A 9298-nucleotide genomic window follows, 5' to 3' on the forward strand; every position below is an offset into this window, starting at 1 on the left:
GGACTTCTCCGCTCACCTCTCACCATCTTCACATACCAGAAAGGATGTCTTTGATATTAAGCTTCTGCTTCAAAATGCATGCCATGGCTGGTTTGTCCATTTGTTGGCGGCCTCCATAAAGTAAGGCCCTTGACTAAAGTACATACAGTATAAAAGGCTTATTCCGACGTTAGGAAAACCATTTCACTTATACAGATCCTCTGTCTTCACACATCCCTGAAAGGTAGGGACTTGAATATTGAATATATATTAAAACTTCTGCCCAACAAGGGCTACAATGATTTAGCCTTTTTCATCTCGATATCAAGTAGAGTATATTTACTTGAACGATCTGAACTTCCTATTATTGCTGATTTGTTCTTTTTTTTTTGTAATTGTATTGCAATTTGTCAATGTGTCTCTCTGTAAAGTGCTGTCATGTGCTGCCTTATAAAAAAAGGAAAAAGCTAGACAAATTACAAACATGAACAGTTGTAATGTCATGTCAAAGCTTCTGTTTTAATTAAAAAAGCCTATTTTCAACAGCTGATCAACTTCTTGGCACTTAACAACTTTTCCAATGTCTTCCACTTAGGTTTTTGTCCACAACACTGAGTCTGCTCCTGCTAAGGTCCCTAAAGACATCCACTTAATGAATCTTAGCGCTGTATTCGACATAGTTGAGCACTTTCAGACAGACTGGGAAACCAAGTTGGATTTAACTCACTTAAAAGGACACAAACTACTTTGTGTCTCTCTCTCTCTCTCTCTCTATATATATATATATATATACTTTTAGACTTTTAAACATAGTACAAAGTACAGTAAATACATACATGTATGCAGGTTCTTTCTTCATTTAAGTCAAATAAATAAAACTCATTTTCAAAACCAGAAATGTTGAAAACGGTGAAAACAATTACAACTAAATGCCAATAGATCAATGATTCCAAAAGTATGTGGCGGTACTGCATGTGGGGCCATTAAATACTTACAAGAAATGAAACAAATCTATAGCATTTAAATGCGATATAAAATTACTAATGTATATATAACGTTGACTCCACAACACATAAGACGAGGAAACATATTTTTTAAAGTCTGAATATGTGACCCATGAACACACACCCCTAGGATGTCCATATAAGGAGTTGTGTGTTATTCCCACAGCAATTTACCAAGGGTGCACTTGCGGCACAGAGCACCAAAGGTTAAATTATGTTGATGGATAATTGTGCACTTTGAGAGTGAGCACTACAAATATACAAACCTTTCAAATATGACATGGAGCCCAGCTGTAATAACCACATGCATGTGTTGAAAGATATGCAAGTTCAGATGTAAGTTATACTTTGTGTACCCCCATGTTTACATTAAAACAATATGGGAATTATTGATTCTAGTTTCATGTTTTGATCAGTCGTGGTTTAATTGAGTATGGACCGAAAAGACCAACAATGTCTCAGCAGGATTTTGAAAAGAAAAAAGCATGTCAATGCACTTATCTTCAGTAGATTGGACAACTGTAATACTGCTACTATTATCACTCCAGCTCTCAGGTGTTTGCACTGACTTGCTGCAGAAACTCAAGAGCTAAGGACTGTTTTCCACTGTATAATATTAAATCAAAGATTACGCTGCACTGCAACTTCTATAATATATTTTATGTAAAACTCCTTGCTTCATACCAACCAGCTTGTCAGAGTGTGGAAAAAAATAGAGTGAACAGCACTGTTCAATACTCAATAAGAATGAAAAAGACAGAGCAGTCTGTGTCGCCCTCATGTGGTGAAAAACTACACAGCGTGTAGCAGAGTGTTATCAGCTTGATGTTGCAAAGACAATACAGCGCAATAAAGTGAGATTCACAACCACTACGTTCTCCTTTTAGTAGACCCTTTGTTCTTCTGCTCTTTGTGATGGATTACAAAACAACACGATAACTCAATTTGTACATTTTGAGCAAAGAACACACTTCACAGGGCAGGCACTGTGACAGATAGTAGCTTTAACTCTTGAGGGTTTTCCCCTTTTATTGAATTCTTTATTTCCTTTCATGCCACTGACTCACAGTGAATCACAAAACTATCATGAGAATAATCATTCAGGCTGACAATGACAAGGGAACTTACTGAGCATGTTAGTTCATTTTCAGCAGCCAACATTAAATAGTAGGTAAACACAGGTGCTACCAGTTATGTTAATCAAGGCATTGTGGCCAAATTAAAATAGCCTTGATTGACGTCAGGATCAACATCAGTTTACCCACATCTACATGGCTGCTGTAAACACAGCTAATAGGAAGTAAAAGACAGTCAAAGACAAAGTAGTTAAACACATTAGTTTCTTTAATGTTAGAATTGTTATTATACATGGACATCCCAATGGCTTTGCACTTTTTTACAATATGTACCACATAAAACAGCACCTACATGTTATTTACACACATCACACAAGATTGTTTCACAAAGCAATGTGTGAAACTGGCAAAAGAAAAAAGTGTGTCCAAAGTTGAACTTGTTGAACCATTGAATGCAGTTGTCCATGAACTGGTTAGACCAAGTAAAATATCCCATCCCCTGGCCCCCACTAATTAACAGAAAACTTCAGTTGTAAAGCTGAAATTACAAGTGTTGCTTCTGAAGTCAAAGAATTGAAATGGCAGCAATGCACTTGGTTAAGTGGCAGTTCAATGGGAGAAATGTGGGTAATATGTAAATTGTAAAATGTCTAACACTGCTACTGGTCTATCAATACAGTCAAATGTATTTTAATGCTGTTAAGGAAACAGCATATTTGGATTTTCTGTAAAACACAGTTAAGGACAATGGTACTTTAAACAAAGCAAGCTTTGTTGGTACTGCATCTTGCCCCACTTACTGTCTACCCACCAATCAAAATGACAGCTAAAATAATCACCGCTCTCGTTGTAAACTGAACTGACCTTCTTTGTGATAAAAACCTGGTTTGGGCTTCAAATAGCAAATAAAGAAAAAGGGTGAATTTGGGTCAAGAGGGTGCTGGTGCACAACCCTGCATCCACAAGCAAGCAGACAGACACTTCGTTCACTCACACACACTGCTGTACAACAACCAGAGATACTGTAACAGCTTCCTCAAAGGCAAGACAAGTACAACACAGTAAGTGGGAGTGTGGCAGTCAGAAATGCAAGCACACGGAGCAGCCGTCGAATGAGACACGCTGAAAAGCGTTTTGGGTGGAGCTGCACAGCAGGGAGCCACTTCAGCCTCAAGGAGCCCCAATAATTCAGTCATGTCCACAGACGTGGACACAGACAGAGTAGGAGGAAGTACGTTTGAGGAACGAGGGGAAACTGACAGCCAACAGTGGGCAATGGCCATGTTCATCTGGTCATTTGATGAGAAGCACAAAAGTAGCCTGGCTAATACAAAATGTCAAAATGCAACATTCTGTAATGCAAGGCTTTCAAGTGTGATGTGTGCTCGCTTCAGTATGAGGTCTGGTGAGGGCAAACAAACAGAAGAACAATCTATAGAACTCAAACATGGACAGGATGAGTAAGACAACCTAATGGCGGTGGGGTAAAAAATAAGGAGAGAACTATATGGGTTGATAATAAGTATGTTTTTTTTATTTGTAGCATTGTAACTAACATGAATAGGAGGAAGATTTCAAAGGTTGGCCATGGCATCAGTCCTCATCAGCTGTCCAATGGGCCATTGAGGAGAAGACAGAGGATGGATAAATGATGTATAAAAGTTTCAGAGCATCCGGTTACGTTTATGGGCAGGTGAGTCTGTGATGACATCACTACAGGGGGCAGAGCTTCGTTTACGATTGGCTGTGGAGTCCAGGTGGAGTGCCATTTCCTCCGCAATGAACGTGTTGAGGTCCACATCATGGAGGCCGTTCCTACGACGACTAAGAGACTGGGCAGGGTGAGTTGGGGATCCAGGAGGACCTGAGCGCACAGAAATGCTTGCCATGGCACCGCTGAGGCCTTTAAAAGAGACATAAAAGAAACAAACAAACTGTATGATCTCTAGCATCATATTTTTATAAAGAAAATGACTTCCAAAAGAACCAGGCATTTTAACTAACCATGCAGAGCAATGGCCTCTCTGAAGGGCTGCAGGTCAGTCTCCACAGAACTGCCCGTCTCTGGAGGTGATGGTCGACTTGCCGAAACCACGGCAACTCTAGGCGTGGCACGAGGTGTCCGTGGAGGTGGCGCTTTGCCACATAGGAAGCTGATTAGGTCCTCTCGCCTGATTGTTCTTCTACGTTTTTTCACCCAAGCGATCATCTCTTTATTTCTGCGCTGGCAGCCTAAATGAATACCCAAGTCATAGCTCCTTTGACGGGCCTCCATACTCTCTGATGGAACACAAAGACAATTGTTTTTAGTGGATGTGGATACCAAAATCAAGGTTTACTCACAAAGAATATAAGAAAGAAGAAATAGTGGATCAAAACACAGCTAATAAAGTTGTTACTTGCCTTTGTACAGGTTAGTGACTGCTGTGGCTGCATTCTGGAAGGGCACCCAGAGAGAGAGACCCTGCTGCTGACAAACTCTATCTGTAAATTAGATGCAAAAAAAGTTGATCCAAATACCATACATTCAAAATGCTTTTTGCTGCTGCAGAAATATCCAACTCCCATTACAGATACCACATTTCCTCTCTGGGGAAATTCATATTCAAGCATGAATAGTCAAAAATGGACTGATTTAATCTGATTGCTCTTGTGTATACCCTACGAGAAAACAAACTGGGAACGGGTGGTGAGCATTTTATGGGATACAATTTACATAGCTACTTAAGCACTTACAATTCGCCAAGGGAGGTATCTTTTCGGTGGCGTTAGTTTGCATATTTGTGTGTTTATTGGCAGGGTTAAACAAAACTAACTTTTTTTTTACTTTGTCAGAGGATGAGTAAGTTTCATTGCAATACAGGTATGTATGAGACAATCCAGAACTATAAGCGCTAACATCTATGGCTATTAACAAATGTAATGTGGAACCATAAAGTGATCTGCTTTGTGTTGGCAAAGAGATCTGCTCTTGCAGCACTTTTTATTTAATTTATGAGATGAGCAGTGACTGTAAATCTTTGTACGCAATATGAAAGGACTGTCTAGTGCATTGCCTTTAGAAATGACTGACTGGTATTCATTTTTGTCAAGGTACAGCTATGTTATATTCAGTAGTTTAGACACAGAGACATCTTATTAAGCAGGGTTTTACATGGAAAAACTACAAGAAATTCACGTCAAGAGGCCCAGATGTGTTTAAACGTATTTGTTGATACATCTGTAGAGGAAATCATTTGGTTGCTGTCCAACATCAGATTCAGCACTGTTTGTTATCCACCCAGCTATGAAAACATTGGTGCTGACCTTTTTTAGCCTTTGGCATCTTGGAATATATAGTGCTGCTTTAAGTGTACTGTTTAATTTCCTTTGCTGGACTATGAAGCTTTAATAAAGCATGACTTGAATTGAGCTAATGTAACGAGTATATATGATGAGCTGTTATAAAAATTAACTAGTTATCAGACGGTTCGCTCTACATTATCCACACATGATTCAGTTTTGTTAGTTTCAGTTTACTAATCCGATTTCTAATTGAGGGACTGAAACATAAAATGAGAAACAATTTTCCAAGGCAGGGCAGACATCGCAGGGCACAACGGTTACGTTGATCATTTCGCCATTTTTATTCTGGGTATTGATGACAACACAACAGTGATTAAGGACAACCTTCTGGCCTGTGTACTGGTATAAAATGTATGACTATCGTGTAGACTTTAGACAACCGTCTCACCACAAGAAATCTTGATGCATTTAACCGTCAACAAATGAGTTGTTTTCACTCGGAAAACTCCTCCCATATGGACTCCTCGCCATTTTGACGAGCAAGGTAACTATTAACGTGTGGACAAAATATAGATTGTGTGTGAGAACAAAACACCCACATTAATAGACATACGTCGTTGTTTATGTTTGAAATAACCTTGACGCGGCTAATTATTTATCCGTGCAGTCCTTACAGTTCGGACCACTATGAAATGAAATCCTGCCCTGACATCCACAGTCTGACATGGTCACCGGCTGCCAGTTTCGGCTACACGGCGTTAGCTTCAACAAAGTGGCGGTAGAACCGGCTCGTGAAAGCGAGTAAAACACGTTCAGTAGGAAAAAAAAATCTAAATAAAAACACATGCTAGTGTCACTCAACATCGCAGTGAATAATGATAACCAGTTGTTAGTTTTCGCAGCTAACACAGCAGCTGTTAGCCTAGCCGGTGCCCTTTGTGTCTCTATGCGCCCGGCGAAAACGCTAGCTAGCGGGATTAGCTTGGGTTAGCATCTACAGACCTTTGTAGAGCTGAGCCACCGCGGTGGCGGAATTTTGAAACAGGTGCCACAGCTTCTGCTGACTCTGTTCCGTCTCTTCTTCGTTTGAATCACTCCGCTCGGCCTCTGCTAAGCACTGCCGCTCCCAGTTGGAGAACCAATGCTCGGGGCCGTGCTCCTGGATCTGCGTTTCTCCTTCCTCTTTCCTCTTTTCCTCCATAGCTAAAGTGCTAGGCGTTAGCTAGCAGCCCGTGCGCTAGCCTTTCGGTCGATTTACAAGATTGTTTGGTTTCCGGAGACTCCTTTAAGTGTCGTTCTTTAGTGTGCTATGAAAGAATTACGTCACGCAATTCTTTTGAAGGACGTATTTAAGAAAACAGCAGTTATTAGAGCAACATAATGGAGATTTTCTTCTACGCCCGTGGGCTCTCTGCGTTAAACACCCCAAAGTGAAGTACGTAATGACAACATCTAAAAATTTCAGCGACTGGCCACGCCCATTTGGTCGCTGCTCTGAAAGGTGGTTGGTTGCAACGATGTATCATCGGCGGATCCTGGGACCGTTTACGAAGCCTGATTGGTCAACAGCCAGCGAGAGAAAAGGTCAGAGAAAAACAACGTTGATCTAGAGTGCGTGTGGTTGACAATACGCTCGAAATGCTGCATTCTGTGCAGTAGGTGGCAGCCTGAGCATGAAAATGCAGCTCGTCACTCAACGTGGCCAAAAGCAGAACACCCGTGACTGCAATCAGTCTATTTGCACTGGTGACGTTTACACTTGTACTTTAATAAACATAAACATAATATTCTTGCATATTTATTGCATTATTCTTGCATATTAAAACATCGTTAATTCGATATGTTTAATTTCGATAAGCAGTTTAATTATAATGATAATTTGGTGTACTTTACTATATTATTGTTAGTTTTTAGTTGTTTCTGTTTTTTATTTATCTCTGATGTACAGTACTTTCTTTCAGTTGTTATTGTTTTTGAAGTTCTTAAATAAAGTTGGACTGGATTGGAGTAATGAAGCATTCATTTCTAAACATAGGTTAATACTTAAGAAACTATGAGGGAATACATATGGTAATTATCTACTAATAAGACATTATTAAACAAAGATAATATGTTTAACATTATATGAAAGACAATATAACATTTATATATATATATATATGTTATTTTTCCAATTTTGTTCCTGTAGCCATAGCACCTACATTGTTTTGTTTTTTGGCTGTGCAGGTGATCTTTTTCTTTTGGGCCATGCCATATTTTGGCAACCCCCACTCAAGTAACAGTCTTGAAGGCAAGTAACACCTTTCATGGTTGAACTGCTGCAAAGAAGCCACCACTGAGGAAGAAGAAGAAGAAGAAGAAGAAGAAGAAGAAGGAGAAGACATTGAGGTGAAGTGAGACCATAAAATTCCAAGAAATATCAAGCAAGACCAACACTTTGGTAAAGAGGATTATTAGAGATACCAGCCACAGAAACTGTAATTTAACATCACCTCCGATTAGAGACCACATACAGTAAATGCTACCCAGAGTTCAAGTAGCAGACACATCTCGACCTGTTCAGAGGAGACTGTGTGAGTTAGGCCTTCATGGTTGAATTGCTGCAAAGAAGCCACCACTGAGGATGAAGGAGAAGAATAATTGTTAAGGCCAAGAAACACAAGAAATGGACATAAAACCAGTGGAAATCTGATCTGATGAGTTTGATATGTTCAGGTCCACTTGTCATGTCTTTGTGAGTTGAAGAAAAGGTGAGCTGGTGGGACACAGAGGAGGAGGTGTGATGGTGGAACTCTGCTGGTGACACAGTTGGTGATTTATTTAAAATTCACCTAAAACTTTTAACCAGCAAGACTACCACAGCATTCTGCAGCGGCATACCATACCATCTGGGATTATGACCCCAAACACAACTCCAGGCTGTGTAAGGCCAACTAGACCAAGAAGGAGAGTGATGGAGTGCTGTGTCAGACGACTTGGTCTCCAAAATCATGCAACATAAACCCAACTTTGATGGTTTGGGATGAGTTGGACTACAGAATTAAGGCAAAGTAGCAACATGTGCTCAGGACCTCTGGGAACTCCTTCAAAATGTCACAATTGTGCAAAGATGTCATCAAAGCAAAAAGTAGCTACTTTGAAGAGTAAAGAAATAAAACATACTTTATATCCTGTAATGTTTATGTCTTTAATATTAATGTACAATTGAGAAAACAAAAATAAAGAGAAATCATTGAATGAGATGTGTCCAAACTTTTGACTGGTCTTTATAGCTGTCTAATTCCTTCTTAAAAGGCAGTTATGCATTGGGAAAACTGTGTAAACTAGTAGTTATTATTATTATTATGTTCTGCCATCTGGTCACACACTGTAGAAGAAGATAGCAATCATTCAAGAAATTGTTGTCACCACTGGAGGATTTGAATTTGAGTTTATTTTCAGATTTTTGAAATATTTCTTGAAATGTTTAAAATTGTCTGAAACTTTTCTCCCATGAAGGGAGAGTGCAAAGCAAAGGCAGTGATTCACAGTTTTAGCATTAATTTGTTTTGGGGGCTTTTGCCTTGGCTTACACACATTGTATTGTCTGTTGTGTGGTGTATGATGACGTGTCCGTTGCCTGGCTGCAATCAAATTTCCCCTCTTGGGATAATGAAGTGTGATAATGATCAGAGTCAGAGTCAGAATGTCTTTATTGTCAATGCACATTCACTCTCTACAATGGAACTGGATGCAAAAGATTTACACATTTTATGTGAATAAAAGAACAAGAATGAAATGGCAAATACAAATAATGTCTCTGTAGTGGATGGATAATAGTGGTGGTGGGGAGGAAGTATCACATCCATACCCTACTAACTGCACCAACAATGTAACTAAGAAAATTATAACAAGTAAGAAACAGCTACCAATGAAAAGCAATGGTGGAAATCAGAGTGAGCGAAGCAGCTGCTT

The 9298-nt window shown here is 39.5% G+C and overlaps 1 protein-coding gene and 1 long non-coding RNA gene across 2 annotated transcripts; one reads left to right on the plus strand and one right to left on the minus strand.

Annotated features, from left to right (window-relative positions):
• Positions 1-2309: 2309 nt before the first annotated feature.
• Positions 2310-6799, minus strand: zgc:77849 (UPF0472 protein C16orf72 homolog). Its single transcript, XM_044029189.1, has 4 exons — positions 6347-6799; positions 4463-4543; positions 4064-4339; positions 2310-3962 (listed from the first exon to the last, which is right to left on the minus strand). The coding sequence occupies exons 1-4, from the start codon at positions 6543-6545 to the stop codon at positions 3724-3726; spliced, it is 795 nt and encodes a 264-aa protein (XP_043885124.1). The 5' UTR covers positions 6546-6799; the 3' UTR covers positions 2310-3723.
• LOC122771561 lies at positions 5855-8541 on the plus strand. Its single transcript, XR_006360617.1, has 3 exons — positions 5855-5888; positions 6810-6928; positions 7571-8541. It is a non-coding gene; the product is annotated as an uncharacterized LOC122771561 (long non-coding RNA).
• The last annotated feature ends 757 nt before the right edge of the window (positions 8542-9298 follow it).

This window comes from Solea senegalensis, linkage group LG6 (genome assembly GCF_019176455.1).
Source record: "Solea senegalensis isolate Sse05_10M linkage group LG6, IFAPA_SoseM_1, whole genome shotgun sequence".
In the NCBI taxonomy this organism is placed as follows: domain Eukaryota; kingdom Metazoa; phylum Chordata; class Actinopteri; order Pleuronectiformes; family Soleidae; genus Solea; species Solea senegalensis.